Source organism: Dendrobates tinctorius, unplaced genomic scaffold (assembly GCF_039654945.1).
Source record: "Dendrobates tinctorius isolate UK_male_01 unplaced genomic scaffold, ASM3965494v1 ptg000129l, whole genome shotgun sequence".
Lineage (NCBI taxonomy): Eukaryota > Metazoa > Chordata > Amphibia > Anura > Dendrobatidae > Dendrobates > Dendrobates tinctorius.
Genome location: NW_027361797.1, coordinates 37,001,324 through 37,027,166, shown reverse-complemented (window position 1 = coordinate 37,027,166; position 25,843 = coordinate 37,001,324). Strand labels below are relative to the sequence as shown.

Genomic DNA, 25,843 nt, shown 5'->3' with positions numbered 1-25,843 from the left:
ACTAAAATTTTCAGCCGTTCTTGCGATATCAACACTTTTGTTATGTTTACACCTCATCGCCTTGGAGACCGACCACCGCTGTTAGACCACAGAATATGCTCTGCGCTTGCAAGCTTAATTTGATTGAGCTTGTAAGCACTGTTTTGATGCTGGCCAGAATTGCTGAAGCGAACTGTTACCTTTATAATCTCAGCCAGGTTCGGCTCAAGGTGTCCAAGGCAATGAGCTGTAAAAAAAAAAAAGTGTTCCGACGTTCCAGGGATGGCGAAGGGGGGGTTGGATCTCTCTCGCTCGTATGACACTGGCTGCATGGCTCATGCGGTATAACAGTTAGGGGGCGCTGTTGGCCTGCTGAGCTCTTACCACTTCCGCTTGTCAAAGGTTGGTCCGACAGCCTGAACCTTGGGACAAGTAGAAGAAGTGAGAGCGCAGCAGTGACTTTATGCGAATCTGTAAATCAGACCGAACCTTTAGTTTCCAAGTTATGGAAATTTATATATCCAAGTCTGAAGCTTTAGGCCGGATAGAGGAGATTGAGACTTTTATGCCCATAGAGCACAATCTTCTGTTTCCTACTGTTTCCTGTCATTCAAAGCAAAAATCTCAGTCCTGAGTGTGTTGGGCTCTGTTCACATATCCACTTGTTATTTCTGTTCTGAAGCGACGTTCTGTAAGGTCACTGTATAATGGAGCAGTTGCACACGATTGTGTAGCTGTGGGAGTATGGAGCCACTGTCAGGAAGCGCTATCTGCTCTGGACCCAGTGGTCATAAACATTGGGTGTAGGGAGCAGGAGATGTTGCGTTTTAGGAGACCAAGTTAGCTATGCTATGCAACCAAAAGGCTGAATTTCCACTGTAACTGGGGCTAATATACCAGCCTCAGTTACAGGGGAAATCCTGTAAAAAAAATTCTATATTTAGTTGTTGAAATTTTGCCCCCTCTCAGAAATTTTTTCATGACCTTATGGAGGAAAGGGCGCAATATGTGAAATAAACAAATGAACATAGATTAAAAAAAAACTTTTCCGATATATAAAAATAATTATTACAGAAATATGAACAAAATTTGAAATTCATTTCAGCAGTCTTTTGTGTTAAAAAATAGACACGTATTTCCTCTCTAATTCCAAAAAATAAAAAGTGTGTGAAAATGACATAAAAATGTAGCCCTGTGTATCATGAAAGAAAGGGGCAAAAATTATTTTATCTGAATTTTTAGAGTCGTTAAAAGCGCATGTACTATGAAAATCGGGGGGAAATGGCACGGTCCTGAACTAGTTAAACTGATCCGGGTTTCCCTTTTTTTTTTTACACACATGGAAATTTTGTTTTCCATTTTGCTTCTGTTTGCCATTGGTAACGAATCTGTTTTGTGTATTTTTTTTTCTTTAATACTGGATCCGTTACAAAGGAATGACAACTTCATGTGTGAACAGAGCCGTAACTGTCACCTTTATTCCTCAGTGATGTTTTCTCCAGCTTATGGGGCCCCAGCAATTTCAGAACTATGACTTTTGGCATGATGATGGGAGTTGTTGTATTTTCACAATATCTTGAGCGCCGCCGGTTTGGAGACCGCAGCTGATGAATACCGATATACCATATATATGAAGTTGGGAAAGTAGGAAAAGTTTTCTATCACTTTTTACAAACTTCCTATAATAGCAGCAGAGAGGATTTATCAAGAATAGGTAATCCCAAAATTGCCGTTATCATATAAATAGCAGTGAGCGGACCCGCTGGGCTTATTACTGACTCTCGTGGGTCACCGGGGGGATTTTGCTCTCCACACCCCAGTAGGTTCCAGCTGCTGACGCAGGAAGCTGACTCCGGGTTTTGGAAGTCCACCACTGTAGCAGGTCTCTTTGTTTTGGACCTGATGCTACGGACGGCCTCGGACAAAAGAATTTACAGCCGAGCAATTTTCTTAACCGGTTGTTATAAAGGAACAAAGAAAAAAAAAAGCTGCAAAGTCAGATATGAAGGGTTTATGACCCGGGCGGTGATGCAGCATCGCTCCATGTGCTGTCGCTTCCGGCTGGGCGCCATTTCTGCTCCTCGTTACCTATACTTGGGAAGGATTCTGGACATTTAGTGTTAATCCTAATATTTTATGCCTATGGAGCAGGCAAAATACTGAAGCCGTATTTATAAGGACGAGGATTGCAGAAGCAAACAAGTATTCATAGTGGACAAAGAATAGTCCGAACTCATTCATAGGTTTATCTGCGGATTTTCACGCTTATTTCACCCTTTACGTGGGGTGAAATCTGCAGCAAACCCCCCCCCCCCCACTTGGCATTTTTTTGCGTTTTCCTACCTCACAACTTGGAATTTCACTTTTTTTTTTTAGAGAGAGACGTTAAAGAGAGTTTTAAAGAACATGCCTACAGCTGTGAATATTTTTATTTTCTCTTTATTGTGTAGCAAACAACAAATAGGACAGAATAACTTAAAACATCAGTGTGTATTATCTATTCACCCCCTACAGTCAGTACTTTGTGGAGCCTCCTTTTGTGGCAGTTACAGCTGCAAGTCGCTTTAGATAAGTCTCTGAGCTTTCCACATCTTGCCACTGGGATTATTGCCCATCCCTCAAGGCAAAACTGTTCCAGCTCCTTCAGGTTAGATGGTTTCCTCTGATAAACAGCAATTTTCAAGTCTGACCACAGATTCTCAGTTGGATTAAGTTCTGGGCTTTGACTAGGCCACTCCAAAACATTTACACTTTTCCTCTTAAACCACTGGAGTGTTGCTTTGGCAGTATGCTTTGGGTCATTGTCTTGTTGGAAGGTGAACCTCCGTCCCAGTTTAAAATCACTGACATTTTGCTCACACCATCAATCTTCCTCTCAACTCTGACAATTTTCCCTCTCCCTGCTGCCGAAAAACATCCCCACAGCATGATGTTGCCACCACTTTTCACTGTGGGGATGGTGTTCTTGGGGTGATGAGCTGTGTTGCTTTGGTGCCAGACATAGTGTTTACTTTGGTGGCCAAAAAGTTCAATTTTGGTCTCGTCTGACTAAAGAACCTTTCTCCATACTTTTTGGGGAGTCTGCTAGATGTCTTTTGGCTAACTCTAAACAAGCCTTTCAATTTTTCTGTGTAAGTAAAGACTGTTTTCTGCCCACTCTTTCATAAAGGCCACCTCTATGGAGTGTGCAGCTTATTGTGATCGTATGGACAGATACTCAAGTCTCTGCTTGGGAACTCTGCAGCTCCTTCAGGGCTACCTTTGGTCTCTGTGCTGCCTCTCTGATTACTGCCCTCCTTGCCTGGGCTGATAGTTTTGGTGGGTGACCCTCTCTAGGCAGGATTGTTGTGGTACTATGTTCTTTCCATTTGATGATAATAGATTTGATGGTGCTCCAGGGGATTATCAAAGATTGGGATTTTTGTTATAAACCAACCCTGACTTGTTCCTCTCAACAACTTTGTCCCTGACTTGTTTGGAGATCTCCTTGGTCTTCATGGTGTTTGGTAAGTGATGCCTCCTTAATGGTGCTACAGCCTCTGTGGCCTTTCAGAAAAGGTAAAGTGTAAATACCGACCGACATGTGACACTTAGATTGGGTGGACTTCCTTTCACTAAGCTTGTTACTTGTGAAGATAATTGCATGGACCAGAAATTTTTAGGGGCTTCATAGCAAAAGGGGTGAATACATTTGCACATGCCAATTTTTAGTTGTTTGATCCCATAAATGTAATTGGTGCCTAAATTTTTTTCACTTCACCAATTTAGACTATTTAGTGCTGATGCATCAAACAGAAATCGGATTACAGGTTGTAATGTAACAAAATAGGTAAAGAGCCAAGGGGTTGCATACATTAACAATTCACTGTACATACGGTACTGGTCAAACATACATGCAGTTTTTTTTCTTGTTCTTATTGGAATCTGCACATTGTAGATTCAGACAGAAGGCAGCAGAACCACAAAGAGACAGATATGGAGACAAAGGAGTAAAGAAACACTTGTGGAACTAACCTGAATATGTATTAGACCCTACAGTCATGGCCAAAAGTTTTCAGAATGACACAAATATTATATTTTCACATGGTCTGCTGGCCTCTGGTTTTTATGTGTGTTTGTCAGATGTTTTTATCACATACAGAAATATAATTGCAACAATATTATGAGTAACAAAAGGTTATATCGACAGTTAGAATGAGTTAATGCAGCAAGTCAATATTTGCAGTGTTGACCCTTCTTCTTCAGGACCTCAGCAATTCTCCCTGGCATGTTCTCAATCAACTTCTGGATCAAATCCTGACTGATAGCAGTCCATTCCTGCAAAATCAATGCTTTTATTTTGTCTGAATTTTAAGGTTTTTGTTTGTCCACCCGTCTCTTGATGATTGACCACAAGTTCTCAATGGGATTAAGATCTGGGGAGTTTCCAGGCCATGGTCCCAAAATCTCTATGTTTTGTTCTCTGAGCCATTTAGTTATCACCTTTGCTTTATGGCAAGGTGCTCCATCATGTTGAAAAATGGCTTTGTTGATCGCTAAATTGCTCTTGGACGGTTGGGAAGTTGCTCTTGGAGGACATTCTGGTATCATTCTTTATTCATGGCTGTGTTTTTAGGCAAGACTGAGAGAGAGCCCATTCCCTTGGCTGAGAAGCAACCCCACACATGAATGGTTTCAGGATGCTTGACAGTTGGCATGAGACAAGACTGGTGGTAGCGCTCACCTGGTCTTCTCCGAATAAGCCGTTTTCCAGATGTCCCAAACAATCGAAAAGGGGATTCATCAGAGAAAATGACTTTACCCCAGTCCTCAGCAGTCCACTCCCTGTACCTCTTGCAGAATATCAGTCTGTCCATGATGTTTTTCCTGGAGAGAAGTGGCTTCTTTGCTGCCCTCCTTGAGACCAGGCCTTGCTCCAAGAGTCTCCAACTCACAGTGCGTGCAGATGCACTCACACCTGCCTGCTGCCATTCCTGAGCAAGCTCTGCACTGCTGGTAGCCCGATCCCGCAGCTGAAACACTTTTAAGAGACGGTCCTGGCGCTTGCTGGTCTTTCTTGGGCGCCCTGGAGCTTTTTTGGCAACAAGGGAACATCTCTCCTTGAAGTTCTTGATGATGCGATAGATTGTTGACTGAGGTGCAATCTTTCTAGCTGCGATACTCTTCCCTGTTAGGCCATTTTTGTGCAGTGCAATGATGACTGCACGTGTTTCTTTAGAGATAACCATGGTTAACAGAAGAGAAACAATGATGCCAAGCACCAGCCTCCTTTTAAAGTGTCCAGTAGTGTCATTCTTACTTAATCATGACAGATTGATCTCCAGCCCTGTCCTCATCAACACCCACACCTGTGTTAATGGAGCAATCACTGAAACGATGTTAGCTGGTCCTTTTAAGGCAGGGCTGCAATGATGTTGAAATGTGTTTTGGGGGATAAAGTTCATTTTCTAGGCAAATATTGACTTTGCAAGTAATTGCTGTTAAGCTGATCACTCTTTATAACATTCGGGAGTATATGCAAATTGCCATTAGAAAAAATGAAGCAGTAGACTTTGTAAAAATTAATATTTGTGCCATTCTCAAAACTTTTGGCCATGACTGTAGATTTCTCACAGTGCCCCTTTTTTACACTGAGGACAGCTTTACACCCCTTTTGCATTTACTCAAGCGGCTTCATCAGGTTGTCACCTGGAATGGTTTCCAACAGTCTTGAAAGAGTTTCCAGAGTTGCCAAACACTTTTTCACTGTTTTGCCATCAATCAGCATTCAATTTATCCCAAACTATCTCAAATGGGTTGAGGTTGTGTGATTGTGGAGGACATATCATTTGATGAAGCGCCCTAGCCTTCTCTTTTTTGGTCACATAGCCCTTACATAGCCTGGAGGAGAGTTTTGGATCAGTTTCCTACTGCAAAACAAATGACAGTTCCATTAACATATGGAATGAGCTGTCCCTGCAGAATTCTGTGGCAGCCAAACTGGGTGGTAAGTGTGCCTTGAATTGGGAATAAATCACAGTACCCCTACAACAACACATCACCTCCTCCATGCTTCACGGTGGGCATCACACATGTAGAAACCATCTGCTCTCCTTTCTTGCATCTAACAAGGACGGCCAATTAGTACCAAAAACCTCAAATTTTGACTCATCAGGCCACAGTACAGATTTCCAGTTATCAAATGTCCAGTCCTTGCATTAGTTAACACAAACAACCTTCTTCTTGTTTTCAGTCCTCAATAGTAGCTTCTTTTCATACAATTTGTATTCTTGGACCGTTGATGTTGAGATGCTTCTGCTACTTGATGTCTGTGCATCATTTATGAAAGTTGTTATTGGAGATGCTGTCAATTTTAAGTTTCTGAGACTGGTAACTGATGAACTTATCCTCTGCAGCAGAGGTAATTCTTTATCTTCCTTTGTGGAAGGTCTCATCAGAGCCAGTTTTTCATAGCCAATGATCGTTTTCATAACTGCACATGAGGATACCTTCAATGTTCTAGCAATTTTATGGATTGACTGACCTTCATGTCTTAATGTAATGATAGACTGTCATTTCTCTTTATTTAGTTGAGTGTTTTTTTGTCATATTTTGGCTTAAGCCTAAATACACTTTGGATCTGTGTACCAACACTACCGCTACAAAACACACCTGATGGTTGCAAACACTTTCTGAATTCTGGTGATTTCACAAATGAACCCTTGACGAGACATACCTGCTCTTTAATTCCAGATGATACCTAATGAAGCTGTATGAGAGAATGCCAAGGGGGTGTAACAATGTCATTAGAGTAAAAGGGGGGGTTTGACGCTGAGGCATCTAAGGTTTAACACACATTCGGCTTTGTTTCACTTGTCTTTTGTACTCCTTGTATCCGTATTTTCATCATTTTGCTGCCTTAAGTCTGAATTTACAATGTGCACATTCCAATTAGAATAAGGAAAACAGTTGCATGAATAGAGGTGTCAAAACTTTTGACAGGTTCTGTATACACATGTACGATATATGCTGGTATACATTGGCCTGCACACTACTCTCGTTGCGCAGTCCATGCTCTTACATATGTTCGCCACTTGTAGAGCAGCCTTGTTAATGACTGATGCTATGTTGCGTCTTACATTTTTCCGGATGACTACCCGAGCAGTCAGCGGTAGAGAAGCCGGGCTTATTCCTGCCCATCTGATATCTAATGATGTGTGACCTGAGCAGCTACATGCACCACGGATTTCCGAAATGATTTTAGTTTCATGATTTTCTGCGGTGGGAGGGGATGAATACTAATCGCCACTTTCCTTGACCATAGCTGCCAATCACCGCGATTCAAGCAGCAGGACCCCAATAATCAGCTCTTTGTTGGCAAAAGTGCGCACAGGGCAGAGGTTTTATTAATAAATCTTAACAAAAAAAAATAATTCCCAGCATGTCATCGAGTAGCCATAAGCCCCTTATAATGGTTGTGCGCAAATTATGCAAACTACTTGTCGTAGACAGGCGCCGCTCCTCCACATAGGAAGAAACTGTTCAGGCGGAATGCGAAGGCTGCAGTTGATCGGCTGTAGGTGTCATGTGATGCCTCCTGGCGGATGTTAATCTAAGGGAAGCGGGTGACACAATGCGGAGGAGCAATGCCGCTTCCAGATGTGAGTTTAGTTTTTTGTCTTTTTTTTTTTTTATATATGCATTGTCTGGGCCCGTTAAACTTTTATAGTAGTGGTCATACTAGTAGAAAAACAAGGGTTTATAGCTGATCCAGCCTTGAGCTATTAAAGTGATCTCAAATGGACGATAAAACCGACGCGTTTCTCGCGTGTGGTGCACACTTAGCCTCTGAGCTCACTGATTGGCTGCAGCGCTGTCGAGATGTCAGCACTGCAGACAATAACAGACACTGGGAGCAGCGGAGGAGACTCGGTGCTTGTCCCGGGGACGTTGAGGAAAGAATTGCAGCTGGTGGAGAGGGGTTTAACAAAACCAAAAAATCCATTTAAAGGGGTTGATCGGTCAAAACCAATAAATCTGCAGTCACTTTGTGTGTCATTCAGGTTTCGAAGAAACTGATAGATCACAGGTTTTAGGATTCTAGTAGTAGAAGTTTTTATTTTGGACACTTATTCCAAAAAATACCCAGATAAAGTGCCAAGTGCATCTGCATACATCAATGAATTCCATACTTAGTAAATGCTGATAAAAAGCTTCAAACATTAATTTCTCCTTCGCCTCATTGGGGGACACAGGCCATGGTCTGTGCCCCCAATGAACGTCTCGGAGAAAAGGATTTTACAGTGAGTACACAAAAATCCCTTTTTTTCTTGAAAAATTGATGGACAGAGCGAGGACAGTGGTGGAGTAGGGTGAGGAACTTACCCCTTAGGGTGTATCTTTTGGTCTCCGCGGAAAAAAAAGGGACTCCTTGGCAGTGCTGAAAATTCATTGAAGGCAATTCTTCCAGGAGGTCTAGGATTCTTCTTCAGCCGATGGAGACTTGGCGTTAAGTTGCAGTTTCAGGAAGCAGAAATCGGGGGTTTGATGAGTGGGTGAGATTTAGAAGTTGCGTTGCAATGGTAGGAAAAAGAAGGCGGTCATTAGCATCTGCGGGTAAAATTATCAGTAGTATTCTCTACATCTTTTTGTCTCCATCTGCAGCTGACGCCTTCTTCAGAGCTGCCATCAGCCTTGTTCCGGAGGTGCCGAAGACTATTAATATAGACGGGAAGATGCGATCTTCTGAGATCTTTCTCTTCGAGTTCCTCAGCAACTTCTTCTCCACATTGCTGGTCGTTCCTGTGAGTATCACTTCCATTTTACCGGTTGAGAGACTGGGCGGCTGTGCCTGGTACCGACTCCTGGAAAACCACCTTTAATGCACTTTGTGTTGTCACTTTTTTTATGGTGTTTTTTTTTTTGTTTTGTGGTTTGTAAAATAATGCCATGAATTTCATGTAGTTGGTTTTTGGGAGGCTATTTTTTTTTTTAATAATTATTTAGATATGTTTCCCGTTTTTGTGACCGAGAGTAAACCCATGAAAGAAACGACCACACTTAGATCATGCTGCATATTGAAAAAAAAAAAAGAAAAGGAAAAAAACACCAGATGTGAGAAAAAAAAATCCCAAAATTGCATTTTTTAAATTTTCCTATTGAATAACGCTACGGTTATATCTGCAGGACCACCCAGAACAAGGCGTCCTCTTCCTGGTCCGGGGTCTTTTAAATGTGATTGAAGATTATACGTGGGAGGACAACAGCGATGACAAAGTCCGGATCTACACCATTGTCCTGCACTTACTGGCTGCCTTAAGTCAAGAGAGCTATCTCTATCACATAGACAAAGGTGATCTTGTCCACTACTATGCCGGCCGCTTCATAAAATATTATATTATAAAACATCTTATACTGTCCTCCTGTACCGGCAATGTTCCAGCAATGCCAGCACCGATTCTCCCAGGGCTCACGTGACATTACTGTGCCACGTGAGTACTGCAGCCAATCAGTAATCAGAAGCATTATGTTCTTTTCTGACACTAAGGCCCCGATTCATCAAAGCTTTTGCGCCAAAATAGTGGAGTAAAAGTTTTGAAAAGTTGCAACAGTTTTGCGTAACGGGGGGTGGAGCAAACATCTTATGATTTAATTGCTGAGCGGAAATGTAACCCTTCCAATTCCATGGGTTATCTTTTTACACCCGTCCTATATAGACTCTGATCGTCAGCGTCCCTCCGCCGATTGGGAATCGCCCTCTTCAGAATTTATACATTTTGAAAGAATAAGGTCGCCCCTAAAAGTTCGCCGGCGGCATGTGTAGTCACGTATGTGGATGGCGCATATCGCTTCTGAGGCGGACACTGGCCCTGATCAGCATTCAGCAATGCTCCGAGCTCCTGGGGCTGTTTCAGTGCCAGTCCTTGCACTTTGCAGTGCCCTCCAGCGGCTGTTGCTTATAGTTGGCGCGTCTCTGAGGAACCCAAAATAAACTCCTTTGTAGCTGGTTTATCCCGCCGTAAACCTAACATAGATTTAGTGGTCTCAGCTAATCCACACTACAGCTCCGCTTAGGAAGAGATTAGGCTCATCTGAAAAATCCAGTGTTTTCCAACCAAATGTAATATGCACCAACGTGCATAAACATTACTCACAATGGGCGCTTTCCTTATTCTGGAAAAACAGTTGGTAAACCATTTTCTCTTTTTTTTTTTTTTTCTACTGCATACAGGGTTATTATGGTGTTCAATGGGTGATCAGTCTGCAGAGAGCACTCTGGCTCCCTCTACTGGTGACTACAGGCAGCCTGAATGTCACATTTGTGGTCGACCATTGTATTGAAGCATCAGCGCTTCCACTGCCTGCAGAAGGTGGGCATGCCTTTATCACGACAATACGCTCCTTTGCCTTCTCTTTTAGTTGATTCCAATGATAATCTTTACGGTGGAGATACAAAATTCTTGACGGAGATCAACAAACTGTGCGACACTCTCATCGGACAGATTTTGGAGCACCTGAAAGCTCTTGGGAAAGAAAAGGTAAGTCCAATATTAATATTCTAGAAGCCAGTAATGTGTCATGGATTGCTCACTGCAGACTTCTCCCCGTCCCCTAACATGATAGATGATGATAGAAAAGCGTAAAAGGTATTTTACTACTTCATATTGCAGGGGAAGTATGTGACCCCCTATAAAGAAGAAAATGGTTGAAGATCTATTCAATTTAGTATAGACTAGTCCACAGAAGAGGTCAAAGTCCCACAACTACGGCTTCACCCCAGTCTTCTATGGTGCGATGGATGAACCTAAAGGGTTTGGCCGCTACTTTTATATTGATGGCCTATCTTTAGGATAGGCCATCAATATCTGATATGTGGGGTGCAACACCCGGCGTCCTCACCAACCAGCTATTACTGGTGGCAGCCGGAAATTCTCGGATGGTCAATAGTCAAACATTATTATTTTATCGGGCGATCTCTCCAGATGGGTGCTACCTCCAAATATTCTATATTTTGTACACTGAGGATGTCACCAGTCCAGAAGTCATTCCACCCATTTGGTTTAGATATCGACACTCTAAATTGTCTTTCTAGATTAAAAAAAAAAAACCAAAACTGTATGCATGCTCTCCTTGGCTAAGTGTGCATATGTTTTCTTAGAAAAAAGGAAGTTAGTTGCTGGCAGAAAAGGATCAGGGGGGCCCATATTACCAGTATATGGTCATCTGGTCATGCTGAAATTGGCAGGATCAGCTGATATACATCTAATGTATATGGACAGCTTAGCTCAATACAGAACTAAACTTTGGAGAAATGCTGACGTCCCTAGCTGGGATGGACTGCAGCGGTTTGTTTGTTTTTTTTATTGTGTTTGGAATACATAAAAGCAGCTGTGTGAAGTTCCTACCCCACCATTCTCCAAATATTGCCCTTCTAGTAGCCACTTCAGTCCATTTGCCTGCAAGTTCCTGCTATCATCTAGTTCTTACTGCTTATTGGCTGTGTCCTTCGGTTAATTTTTCCAAGAGCCAATAACATTCAGCTGCAGTTGTTATCTACATTATTGGCGCCTGTTATGAATGAGTCACCGAAGGGGGAAAAAACAAAAATACAAGCTAAGTCCAGAAAACCGGAGAGGTTGGTAGCTATCGGATTGCAGACCCCTGATCCTATCCACAACAACTAACAGTAGCCGTGGGGGGTTCCTACGGTGCCCTAGACCCCTCGATCACCGCCGGAGAACTAAATAGGCCTAAAGAAAGAAAGGGGAAATCTAAACTGCCCCAGAGCAGACCCCAAAGCAATAGGCAGCCCCCAACATATAATGACGGTGAAGCAAGATGAAAACACTAACACAGACAGAAAAATAGGTTGAGCAAATGATGGGGCCCAAGCTAACTAAAAAGGACAGGATAGAAAAGCTGCTGTCTGCAATCCGCAAAAAACCCTACCAAAAAATGTCCCAACCGTCTGATAGGAAAAACAGGCCCTGAAGTCGCTAGGACTTCAAAAAGACTATATCAGCACTCAGGTAAATTCTGAAGACAGAGCAAGGAGACAAACTGATCAGAGACAAAAATGGAACTCAGCACACCCCCGACAGGGGATGGCTGAACTCCAAAAAACAAGGTAAACAAAACAAAACTAATAAGTTCAAATAGCAGAGCAAAAACTTATCTTTGGGAAGCAGGAATCAGACTGATCTCCAAGAATCCAGCAGAGAAATCACTAGCGACTCAGAAGGGTGTCGGCTGCCTTATATCCAGTCAGAATTTCCTGTTACCCAGTCATCATCTACCAGATCAGGTGTTTGGTAATCAGCCTCACTACCTTCCTTCACCAGAAGAGGGAGTTCATCAGACATCGACGGTGAAGGGGAAAATGAACTCACAACAGGCGCCCCTGATAGTTTTATTGTAAAAACCAGTTGGCACCCCTGATAGTTTATTATAAACAGCCAATTGGCACCCCTGATAGTTTATTATAAACAGCCAATTGGCGCACCTGATGGATTATTATAAATAGCCAATATCTTAATTTTGACTAAGTACAAATGGTGCATCATTACAATATTTTAATAGCAAATGCAAACACTTTCGACAAAATGTTTGCCCTGTCACCGTACATGCAATCATTTAAAAAAAGAAATAAGAAATATACTGAAGCATACAACATGGACAGGATAGACTCCCTTCCCTAATATTTGGTTGCACAACGTTTTGGAACAATGGCAACCTCCAAATTTTTTTTATAGCCCTCTATAAGCTTCTTGCACGGGACTGCTGCTGCTTTTACGTCAAGCTGTTGAATCCGGGATTGTCTGATGAAGAAAAAAAAAAAAAAAGTTCTTCAGATGTAAGCCAGGTATAATTTTCTCTGAACGCTCAGGCTTTTCAGTGACAATATACTTTAAAGGGGTTGTTCGGCCTTAAAGTACAAGTCAGCAGTCATTTTATGTGATTGCAGACTTGTGAATTCTCACATTGCGCGCACTGCACACTGTGACGATTTTCTTATTTTGCATACGTGCAGTCACATGCTGACTAGACCTCCGCAGTGAATTGAGCAAGGTCGGACACGTCTACTCGTAATGTGGCTGGAAGTATGCAAATTGCCCTCTTGTAGTCACATGATCACCCACTCTCTGCACCGGTGAATCCTCACAGCGTGCAGTGTGTTTGCTGTGAGGATTCACAGGGTCGGCAGTCACATAAAGTCTAAGGCCGGACAGCCCTTTAAATATTTGGTTGGGGACAAGACTACACCGGCTTCTCCCCACACTGATGTAGGTGAATGACAGGTCTCTCCCGTGTGTGTATATAGGGTGCGATTTTTCAATCACCTGAAGTTACCATTTTTAAAGTATATTTTATCTAAAACACCGGAGCATTTCTGAGAAACGTATGCGATTACAGCCATGTTCTGATTCATGCTGTCCGCAGTTTGGGCAGCGTTAATCAGAGGACAGGTTCCCTTTAAACTTAATAATATACTCAGTATATATAACAGTATAGGACACATCTAGGGGTCTCCTCCTAGATAAAGCCCCATAGTGATGGGAGTGGTGATCAGAAGTATGCAATCCCTGAATTATTTCCTCATTTACCATTATTTTCTGAATCCGGGTTCATCTTTCCCCCTGGTATCACTTAAGTAAGTGGATACGATGGTAGTAAGATAAAATGTGACATAATCGGGATACACCCATACAGTAATTACCCCACAGGGACCCCCTGACATCTCGCGCAGTGTCATTGGTTCACTTCTAGTCCCTTCTCCACATCTGGGCTAGTTTATTATATCTCTATACTACAGCCCGCGCCTTACAGCGCTCTGACAACGCAGCTGTGGTTCCAGCCCATGACCTAATCATGTAATGAGAAACAGCTTGTCCCGTGCTGCCGCACGGGGGATGACCTGTGGATGATCTCCCCGCTTACACAATCCGGCATCTCCCACTCCTCATTAGAAGCTCATTACTCATCCTCCTCTCCCAGGTCCCATCACAAGTTACACACACTGACTGAGTGCCAGTACCATCCTGCAAGGGATGGACCATTCCCACCAAAATAGAAAGGAAACTTTATATTAAAGGAATTGTCTAAAAGGCAGTGTATTTGCTATGTGCAGCCATTAGAAATATATCATCACATGTTCATCTGCAGCTTCTCCTAGGTTGCAGTGTAGGTCCACCTTCAGCGGTGGTCGCAGTGTAGGTCCACCTTCAGCGGTGGTCGCAGTGTAGGTCCACCTTCAGCGGTGGTCGCAGTGTAGGCCCACCTTCAGCGGTGGTCGCAGTGTAGGCCCACCTTCAGCGGTGGTCGCAGTGTAGGCCCACCTTCAGCGGTGGTCGCAGTGTAGGCCCACCTTCAGCGGTGGTCGCAGTGTAGGCCCACCTTCAGCGGTGGTCGCAGTGTAGGCCCACCTTCAGCGGTGGTCGCAGTGTAGGCCCACCTTCAGCGGTGGTCGCAGTGTAGGCCCACCTTCAGCGGTGGTCGCAGTGTAGGCCCACCTTCAGCGGTGGTCGCAGTGTAGGCCCACCTTCAGCGGTGGTCGCAGTGTAGGCCCACCTTCAGCGGTGGTCGCAGTGTAGGCCCACCTTCAGCGGTGGTCGCAGTGTAGGTCCACCTTCAGCGGTGGTCCAGTCAGGCGGGTAACGTTCTCCTGGTATTTGCCAAACCCATACTTGTCCATCACATGCCAGATAGAGAAGTGTGATCATCACTGCACAAAACACGTCTCAATTGCTCCAGAGTCCAGTGGTGACCTTACACCACTCCATCCAACACTTGTCAGTGTGCTTGGTGATGTAAGGCTGCATGCAGCTCCTCAGCCATAAAGCTCCCGTCAGTTTTTGTGCTGATATTAATGTCAGAGTAAATTTGAACTCTACATTCATGGAGTCAAATTAGAAACTGGGTCTGAGCAGAAAAAGTAAATTAATGTGCATGCAAAATGTAATTGCATATGAACACATGACCTTTACACAGAGAAAACCAAAAACAAAACACAAAACAAATATCCAGGAATAAAAAAAGTAAAAAAATATATTGCAAAAATTGCATGAAGGTAGTAATAATAGTAACAATAAGGGTATTTAGTTAACATAATTTTGATCAAAATAATGTAGAAGCCATCCCGCCACGTCAAGGCAACCCTTGTCTGGCTTATACTATTACTGGTGGTTCAGTCCCTCGGTCCTTGTTCACATTTACGTCACTTGACAAGTGGAAAGGTTTTAAATACAAGAGTTAGGACTGTCCCACAAGGGTTGCCGTGACGTGGCGGGATGGCTTCTACAATATTTTGATCAAAATTATGTTAACTAAATACCCTTATTATTACTATTATTACTACCTTCATGCAATTTTTGCAATATATTTTTTTACTTTTTTATTCCTGGATATTTGTTTTGTGTTTTGTTTTTGGTTTATTCATGGAGTCAGCAGAGCGTTGGTGACTTTTCTGCCCTCTGCTCCTCAGCACTCAGCCCCCCGCTCTGTAACTTCATGGCGGAGTTGCTGCGGTTCCTTCCACTTTTCAATAATGTTACTCACAGGTAATGGGGGAATATTTAGGAGTGAAGAAATGTAATAACCTGAGTTGTCACCCCGGTGGCTCCTATTACCGCGCTGTTATCAGTGAACGCCATACCACCAGCCGTTGTGTCACATGTTGGTAAAGGCAGGGCGAAAGGCTGAATGTTACATGCTGGGGTCTGAGGAGGGCGAGGGGCCGAACGTTACACTCGGGGGGGTGAGGGGTCGAGCGTTACACTCTGGGGGGGGCGAGGAGCCGAGCGTTACACTCTGGGGGGGGCGAGGGGCCGAGCGTTACACTCTGGGGGGGGCGAGGGGCCGAGCGTTACACTCTGGGGGGGGGGCGAGGAGCCGAGCGTTACACTCTGGGGGGAGGGGCGAGGGGCCGAGCGTTACACTCTGGGGGAGGGGCAAGGTGCTGAACGTTACACTCCGGGCGAGGGGCTAGGAGCCAAGCTTTACACTCGGGGGGGGGGGGGGTCGAGCATTACACTCTGTGGGGGGCGAGGGGCCGAGCGTTACACTCCGGGGGGGCGAGGGGCCGAGCGTTACATGCCTGGGGTGAGGAATCGAGTGTTAGAAAGTAGCATATGCCAGTATGTGTGTGCCTTGTGTCATAGACTGGATACACAACGCCCATGTGAGGGTTGGATATATTAGGAGGTAAGTGAACGATCACTTCTTGCAGTTTATGTCATGTAGGCACAAAAAATTGTGACTTGGACAATAGACACATTTTCACGACCAGACAACTGAATGCCTCCAAAAAGTCTGATGTCATGGGGTGGTCCCAGTAGGCAGTGGTTAGTACCTACCAAAACCGATCCTAGAAGGCGCCTGCAGTCTGTGCCTCCATCATATCCAGTAATGACTATACCAGTGATTGGTTGACTCAATGGCTAAGTAGGGGGCCAGCCGAATTTAAAGGGTCAAAGCCTCATCACTACTCTGTTATATATTTAAGTAGATAAAAGTCTGATTATTGTATCCATATCGACACATAACTGTAGCACTATATTACTACAGGGTTACCTTGATTTTTTGTGAATAACCCTTTCTCCCCCATCCAGTGGATAGTGGATAACTTGCTGATTGCTTGTGGCCCAACCACTGGGACCCTCCGTGATCCTGAAAGAGGCACTGTACCTCATTGTCCTGAATAGTTTGCTCGTGTCAATACCCCAGCACCTGCTCCACTCATTGTCTATGGGGCTAAGAGCACAGTACTCGGCTATTTCCATCAGTCCCATAGACAGTGAGTGGAGCGGAGCCCGCACATGCGCACTATGCCCCATTCTTGGTATCGATGGAGGGCCACAGCGATCAGCAAGTTTTCCGCTATGCTATGGTTAGTGGATAACTTGATTTTGTGGGAATAACCCTTTAACCTCTTATTAAATTCCTGTTTTTTGATCCCCCGTAGACCTTGAAGCGACAAAGCTCCCTTGCGCTGTTATTGTTTGGCAGTATTCTTGCCCATGGGGACCTGAGGAACAATAAATTAAACCAACTTGTTGTGAATCTGTGGAACCTGGCGCAGAAGCACGGCTTCGCTGATACAAAAACTATGGTAAGAACTAGTTTAGTTGGGCCTTTGCTGCTTGAGGCGAAAATTAACACTCCATCCCCCTTTATGTAAGGCCCCCTCCATATGTGGCATCCGTTTTCACACGTACCGGAGACACGTAGCCACAAAAACTTATTAAAACCCGTGGTGATCTTCCCATGTCTGTGTTTTTACACATATTGCATTATATGCTCTTGCATTAGAGAGAATCATGGGATGGTATTTGCCTTGAGCGAGCCCTAAGGATGACTTCATATACCCACGTTTCATGGGCCATGCACAGAAAGTGATCTCTGACTCGTCAAAGTTTTCATGATCCGAACCCTAAAATCCGGATTTTGCTGTTGGTAAACAAACTGTGAATCTTGGATGTACAGTGGGGGGAAAAAAGTATTTGATAAACTTGCAAAATCTGCAGTGTTCCCACCTACAAAGAATGGAGAGGTCTGTAATTTTTATCATCAGTACACTTCACCTGTGAGAGACTGAATCTAAAAATAAAAAAATCACATTGTATGATTATTAAATAATTAATTTGCATGTTATTGCATGAAATAAGTACCGTATTTTTCGCTTTATAAGACGCTCCGGATTATAAGACGCACCCCAAATTTTGAGGAGAAAAATAGGAAAAAAACTTTATTTTTAATAAAATGGTGGTGCATCTTATAATCCATGCGTCTTATTGCTTACCAGGGGTGGTGATGGAGGAGGCCGGAGTGGAACATTGCTGCTGGGATGAGGGGGTGTTTTGATGTGCAGCGTGCCGCTGCCGGTGTCTGTTACTGCCGCCGCCCTCTGTCCCCTGATGCTTGCCACCACCGCCACGCTCTGTCCCCCGGTGCCTGCTTGCCACCACCGCCGCACTCTGTCCCCCAGTGCTTGCCACCACCGCCACGCTGTCCCCCGGTGCCTGCTTGCCACCACCGCCGCGCTCTCCCCCGGTTCTTACCGCCACCACCACGCTCTGTCCCACGGTTCTTACCGCCACGCTCCTATCCCCCGGTGTTTGCCGCCATCGCCGCGCTCTGTCCCGTTCTGAGGGTACTTGCCGTGGCACTCTGTGCCCTGATGCTGCCGCTGCGCTGTCCGCCACCGCCGCGCTCCTGTCCCCCGGTGGTTTCTTCCGCCGCGCTCCTGTCCCCCGGTGGTTTCTTCCGCCCCACCGCCGCCGCCGCGCTCTGTCCCGTTCAGCGTGGGGGGTCTCTGTCGCTCCATGCCTGCTTTCTTCCTGGAAAATGGCCGCCGCGCATGCGCAGACGGACATCTCGGCACTGAAATCTCGGGAGATGAGATCCCGAGATTTCAGTGCCGAGATGTCCGTCTGCGCATGCGCGGCGGCCATTTTCCAGGAAGAAAGCAGGCATGGAGCGACAGAGACCCCCCCACGCTGAACGGGACAGAGCGAGGCGGCGGCGGTGGGGCGGAAGAAACCACCGGGGGACAGGAGCGCGGCGGTGGCGGACAGCGCAGCGGCAGCATCAGGGCACAGAGTGCCGCGGCAAGTACCCTCAGTGGCAGCGCAAATGTATATCCTCTTTGTAAGACGCACCCCCTTTTTCCCCTCAATTTTGGGGGAAAAAAAGTGCGTCTTACAAAGCGGAAAATACGGTAATACAATAGAAAACAGAACTTAATATTTGGTGCAGAAACCTTTGTTTGCAGTTACAGAGGTCAGACGTTTCCTGTAGCTCTTGACCAGGTTTGCACACACTGCAGCAGGGATTTTGGCCCCCTCCTCCATACAGATCACCTCCAGATCTTTCAGGTTTCGGGGTTGATGCTGTACATCATTGAGTTTCAGCTCCATCTAAAGATTTTCTATTGCAGTGGTCCCCAACCTTTCTGACCCTGAGAGCCACATTCAGCTTTGAGAGATGGTCGCGAGCCACATCCGACTCCCTCACATTAGTGGCAACGAAAGCCCCTATTATAGGTATAATGACAGCCAAAGCTTTTCCACAGAAGCATTATACCAAGATCCAAGGGTTTCCACAATCCCTCCTTTCAGTATTCTTCCATCAAGCACTCCCACCACACTGACATGTCCAGCTTCAAGCACCTCCTCTGAGCGGTAGGCTCATCCTGTCTCCAGCACACCATCCTTAAATTATCTCTAAACCCCTTTGACCACTATATGTGCATCCAGACCTGCTCTTCTGTGCCAGACTACTCACAAAATTCACCATTTTAAGATGCGCTCTTCATATCTCTTTGCTAGACCTGGAGCTAATGCACCAAGCTAGCAGACAGCCGCGAGCCACAATTCATGAGATCACGAGCCACAAGCTACAGGTTGGGGATCCCTGTTCTATTGGGTTCAGGTCTGGAGACTGGCTAGGCCACTCCAGGACCTTGAAATAGGGATTTTTGTGTACTCACCGTAAAATCCTTTTCTCCGAGCCATTCATTGGGGGACACAGAGACAGTGGGTGTTATGCTGCTGCCACTAGGAGGACACTAAGCAATCAGAAAGAAAAAAGTTAACTCCTCCCCTGCAGTTTACACCCCGCAGCTGGATGAGATATCTCCAGTTCAGTGAAAAAGGAGGAGGAGCTTAAACAGTCAACAGTAGCAAACTATGTCAAAACCTAAGAATGCTACAAATGAGCCAGTAGGCTAAACAGGGCGGGTGCTGTGTCCCCCAATGAATGGCTCGGAGAAAAGGATTTTACGGTGAGTATACAAAAATCCCTATTCCTCCTACGCCTCATTGGGGGACACAGAGACAGTGGGACGTCCTAAAGCAGTCCCTGGGGGGGGAGCATACATCTGCTAATACCCCATGTAGTTAATACCCCTGAGTTAAGACAGAGGTACTGCCAATTGCAGGGTGCGTCTGCCGAGAGCTGCATCTGCAGAGGCCTGAGAATGAATTTGATAATGTTTTGAAAAGGTAGGCAGACTGGACCAAGTCGCAGCCTTGCAGACCTGTTCTGCCGTGGCCTGGTGCCGAATGGCCCACGAGGCGCCCACTGACCAGGTAGAGTGCGCCTTAATCCCCGCAGGGACGGGCGCGTTCCTGACACGGTAGGATTCCTGAATCGCAGAGCGAATCCACCTGGCTAGCGTTGCTTTGGACGCGGCTAGGCCTTTCCTATGCCCCTGAGGAAGTATGAACAGGGCATCTGACCTGCAGAAGGAAGCCGTCCGCGAGATGTACCGTCTCAGCGCCCTAACCACATCCAGGGTGTGGAGGGCCTTCTCAATGCGATGGACTGGTGCCGGACAAAAGGAAGGCAAAACAATTTCCTCGTTGAGATGGAAATAGGAAACGACCTTGGGCATGAAGGATGGGGACGTTCTGAGAACCACCTTGTCCTGATGAAAATTCAGGAACGGAGAACAGAACGGTAGGACAGAGCTGCCAATTCCGAAACTCGTCTGATTGACGTGATGGCTACTAGAAAGACCACTTTCCAAGAGAGGATGGTCAATGACACGTCCTGCAGCGGTTCAAAAGGATCCTCTTGTAAGGCCCCGAGAACCAGGTTAAGGTCCCATGGTTCTAATGGATTCCTATAAGGAGGCGCTACATGGGAGACTCCTTGAATAAACGTCCTGACCTGAGGTTTGGTGGTAATTCTTTGTTGGAAAAGCACTGACAAGGCCGAAATTTGGCCCTTGAGCGAGCTAAATGCAAGGCCTGATCTTAGTCCGGATTGAAGAAACTCCAATATTCTGGGAATGGAGAATACCAGTGGGGAACGACCATGATCTTTGCACCATGAAAAGAATATTTTCCAGGTGCGGTGATAGATACGTCTGGATATGGGCTTCCTAGCACTAATCATGGTGGAGATGACGTCGGGAGAGAATCCAGCCTGTGCTAAAATCTAGGATTCAACAGCAATGCCGTCAAAGACAGGGCCCTGGAGTTCTGGTGGTAAATCAGGCCCTGAGAAAGCAGATCCGAGCGATCTGGAAGTCGCCAGGGAACGTCGGCGAATAGCTGTACTAGTTCCGCATACCATGCTCGACACGGCCAATCTGGCGCGACTAGGATCACAGGCACTCCCTCTGCTCTGATCTTCTTGACGACCCTTGGAAGCAAGGGAAGAGGGGGAAAGATGTATGGAAGCCGGAACCGGTGCCATGGCAGCACCAGGGCGTCCTCCGATGGCGCATGGATCGTGCGATCGGGCAATGAACCGAGACACCTTGTTGTTTAGCCTGGAGGCCATGAGGTCCACATCCGGAGTCCCCCAACGAAGACAGATCTGGTGAAAGACTTATGGATGAAGAGAACACTCTCCTGAGGCAATGCCTAGGCGACTGAGAAAATCTGCCGCCCAATTTTCCACGCCGGGGATGTGAATTGCTGAGATGGAGGACTGGTTGGTCTCGGCCCAATGGAGGATGTGACTCACTTCGTGCATGGCCATCTTGCTCCGGGTACCTCCCGGTTGATATACGCTACAGCCGTGGCGTTGTCTGATTGGATCCTGATGGGGTGACCTGCGAGGAGATGGTGCAAACTCCGTAGAGTCAATCTGATCACTCGAATCTCTAAGATGTTGATGGGGAGACGTGATTCTTGGGTTGACCAATGACCCTGTGCCATGTGGTGACGAAAGACCGCACCCCAGCCGAGAAGACTTGCGTCGGTGGTTACTATCAACCATCTTACTGGGAGAAAAGACCTTCCTTGATTCAGGGAGGACTTCAGAGTCCCCCACTAGAGGGCTTGCCTGACCCGCAGGGACAGAAGGATCCGACGGTCCAGGGAGAATGTGTTCTTGTCCCAAGCTGACAACTGGTGTTGTAAGGGACGCAGATGGAACTGTGCAAACGGAACTGCTTCCATGGCAGCTACCATTTTTCCAAGAACTCTGATCCTGAAACGAATGGAGTGAGAGGCTGGACGGGAAAGAGTTCGCACTGCCTGTTGTAAAGCTTGCGTCTTTTCTGGAGGGAGAATGACCAACCCGCGGGAAGTGTCCAAGATCATTCCTAAAAAGGAGATTTGCTGAGGCAGTTTCGGGGAAGACTTTTCGAAGTTTATCTTCCACCCCAGGCGTGAAAGTGTATGTACTGTTATCTCCACAGATTCTTCACAGGCTGAAAGGGACGGACCCTTGATGAGCAGGTCATCGAGATACGGTAACACTACTACTCCCCGAGAGTGGAGAATGGCCATGACAGCCGCCATGACCTTGGTAAAGACCCTGGGGGCAGTGGCGAGTCCGAAGGGCAAGGCCACGAACTGGATGTGTTCCTCGTGAATTGCAAAGCGCAGTAACTGCTGGTGAGACGGGCAGATCGGGATCTGAAGGTAAGCGTCCTTGATGTCGATGGATGCTAGGAACTCTCCTTTCTCCATGGAAGCGACCACTGACCGGAGAGATTCCATTCGGAATCGCCGAACCGTGACAAACTGATTTAACAGTTTGAGATCCAGAATGGGACGCATTGAGCCGTCTTTCTTTGGAACCACAAAAAGGTTTGAATAAAATCCTCTGAACCTCTGGTGATGAGGGACCGGAATGATGACGCCGTCCCTTAAGAGAGCTTGAACAGCCCGAAGGAAGGCGCTTGCCTTTCCTTTTGGCGGAGAGGAAAGGAAAAAATGAGTTGGAGGGGGAGAGGAAAACTCTATCTTGTATCCGGAGGACACTAGCTCCCTGACCCACTTGTCGTGGACGACCGCGAGCCAGGTGTGGCTGAAGGAAAGTAGACGGCCGCCTACTTTATTGGTGTCCGCCGGATACCGCAACAAGTCATTGGGTAGGTCTCTGAGACCTGGCTCCATTGGAACCAGAAGCCCTAGGTCTGGGTTTCCAAGGACGGTTAGGTCTGTACGAGACCTGGGAGCCTCTGTCCCCACGAGAAGATGGACCTGATCCGGAAGAGAAGGTAGAGGAGGACCAACCGGAGTTGTTGTGAAAGGAACAAAAGCGCGCCGACTGTTGGTTGCGAAACGGCCGAGCAGCTTTTTGTTGAGGGAGAAATTTACTCTCCCCCCCCGGTAGCATCAGAAATGAGTTGATCTAGTTTCTCTCCATAAAGTCGATATGACGATCGGAGGGGTTTTTGATCGAGGACCCCTCGGACACAGACAGAAGTGTCTTTGAAGCCAGGCGCGATACAGGCGGCTCCACCGGAGGGGACTGTAACCAATCTTTCATTAGGTCTGGGTCAAAGGGGTATTTAGCCTGAATAGACTTGTGCCCTGTGAATCGCTTATGCGGACGATCTCTATGTTGCCGAACCACTTCCTTAAAGTCCGGATGGCTGGTATATAAGCTACGCACGCGCTTGGTTTTCTTAAGAGAAATAGGATGTGTTGGAGCGGGAACATTATCCTCATCCAACTTCAGGATCTTAACTGATTCTATAAGAGAATCAAGTGACTCTTGATCAGATGGAGGATTCTGAGGGGCAGACGTGTCAGAATCAAAATCAGAGTCATGCTCGCTGAGAACTCCAGGAGAGGGAGAGCGAGAGATAGGAGCCGCAGATGCAGAAGCGCGAACAGGGCTAGGGGAAGCATCATGTGTCCGCTTTCTAGAGCCCCGACCATCCCTTGAACGAGAACGGCCCCTGCTGGCGGACGGTTCCCTTTCAACGCCAGAGCTTTCCTCGGGGGGTAAGGATGTCTTCTGGTTTTAAGAGCCCTCCCGAAGGGAGAATATAGCCTGGGTCAGAGACTCTACCGATCTTGACAGGGACGCAGCCCACTCGGGTACTAGACGCAGGAGACCCGTCGGCAGCGGCGGCAGGGGGCGATTGAGCGCAGGCCCGGGTCGCAGTCAGTGCAGAACGGATTAGTCTGTGCACTAGGTAAGCCAGCCTTGCAAGAGGTACACCCGGTAAAAAACGCAGTGTGCTTTTTAGCAACCCGCTTTGTTTCCTTAGATTGAGACATAGTGCTCCTGAAAGGGTTAATGGCAGAGTCACCTGCAGCTGCAGGGAACGTGCCGGGAAGGGGTTAAGCTTTGATCTGCGATAGATGCAGCTTACCAGGTCCTATCTTGTGTCCCCCGGGAGGAATGGCGGTGGCACTGCGGTGACACCCGGTATCCGGCTGCTCGCCTCACAGCTTGCTGAGGAAGAAGGATATGGCTCCCGAGATTAGGAGCGCGCGTCTCGTGCAGGCTGAGAGGCGCCAAAGCGAGGGGGGCGGCGCCAATAGCGCGGGCGGCTCTATTCAAATTGCGGCCTAGTAGGCCTGAAAAGCCTGGATTTTTAGCCTACCCGAGGTAGGCGCCCGGTGGGTGGGCCGGGGCGGCGCCATTTAAATTGCGGCCTAGCAGGCCAGGAAGCCGCAAACTAAATATTTCGCACTACCCGCGGTAGCGCCGGGGGGGGCGCGATAGAGAGGGCCGCGATGGCGCTGAGAAGGTGCACCGCCGCTGACTACATCAGCGCTACCCCCGGGGGACAGGACCCGACCCCATACCTCCACTCCAGCGTTCAGCGCTGTTCGGTCCTCTATGCAGGCTCTCATCCTCCAGGATGAAGCCGAGCTGGAGAAGTTCTTAAAAGGGCCACGCTCTATCGACCCTCCCTATGATAGGGGGATGGAGAGCTATGGGGCTGATTCAGGGCGTATGTCGGTATCCGGCTGCTCTGTCCTGCCCCGGACGGGAACTTCCATCATCGCCAAAGGTGGAGGAATCAGCCCCAAAAACGTCGCAGGAAAGGTATGTGAAGGGTTACTCCGCGTGCTTGCCTGTTGTTGGTTCGGGTGAGAGCGGGCCGTAGAAAGGAACCGTCGCCCCCTTCACTCCGTTAATTAAAAAAAAAAAAATTTACAGAAAAATTCAAAATTAAAATAAAAACGGTGGGGTCTGAAACCAGACCCAAGTGCCTCCTACAGACACTAAGCAAGAACTGGAGATATCTCATACAGCTGCGGGGTGTATGCTGCACAGGAGGAGTTAACTTTTTTTCTTTCTGATTGCTTAGTGTCCTCCTAGTGGCAGCAGCATAACACCCACTGTCCCTGTGTCCCCCAATGAGGCGTAGGAGAAATTCTTCTTACGGAGCCACTCCTTAGATGCCCTGGCTGTGTGTTTTGGGTCATTGTCATGCTGGAAGACGCAGCCACAACCCATTTTCAGTGCTCTTACTGAGGGAAGGAGGTTGTTGGCCAAAATCCAGCAATATATATTATCCCATCCATCCTCCCTTCAATACAGTGCAGTTGTTCTGTCCCCTTTGCAGAAAAGCACCCCCAAAGTATGCTGTTTCCCCCACCATGCTTCATGGTTGGGACGATATTTTTGGGATTGTACTCATCTTTCATCTTCCACCAAACACGGTGAGTGGAGTTGATGCCAAAAAGTTCTGTCTTGGTCTCATCTGACCACATGACCTTCTCCCGTGCTTGCTCTGGATCATCCAGACGGTCGTTGTTGAACTTCTAAATTGGTATGGACATGTGCTGGTGTGAGCAGGGGGACCTTGTGTGCCCTACAGGATTTTAATCCATGAAGGCGTATTGTGTTACTAACAGTAATGTTTGAGACTGTGGTCCCAGCTCTCTTCAGGTCATTGACCAAGTCCTCCCATGTAGTTCTGGGCTGATTCCTGACCTTTCTCAGAATCATCATTACCCCTCCAGGCGAGATCCTGCATGGAGCCAGAGTTGGAGGAAGATTGACAGTCATCTTGTGTTTCTTCCATTTTCTAATAATTGTGCTGCTTGCCTATTGTCCTGTAGCCCATCCCAGCCTTGTGCAGGTCTACAATTCTGAACATGGTGTCCTTAGACAGCTCTTTGGTCTTGGCCATGGTGGAGAGGTTGGTTTGTGATTGATTGTGTGGACAGGTGTC

The 25,843-nt window shown here is 46.7% G+C and overlaps 1 protein-coding gene across 1 annotated transcript in view; it reads left to right on the top strand.

The window, feature by feature from the left end:
* The window catches only part of VPS35L (VPS35 endosomal protein sorting factor like), a 103,227-nt gene that overhangs the window by 76,284 nt on the left and 1,100 nt on the right, over positions 1 to 25,843 (top strand). The window contains exons 27-30 of the mRNA XM_073542967.1: positions 8,623 to 8,762; positions 9,145 to 9,310; positions 10,378 to 10,496; positions 16,919 to 17,065. Of these exons, the coding sequence (XP_073399068.1) occupies positions 8,623 to 8,762; positions 9,145 to 9,310; positions 10,378 to 10,496; positions 16,919 to 17,065 (572 nt within the window). The remainder of the gene's footprint in view (positions 1 to 8,622; positions 8,763 to 9,144; positions 9,311 to 10,377; positions 10,497 to 16,918; positions 17,066 to 25,843) is intronic.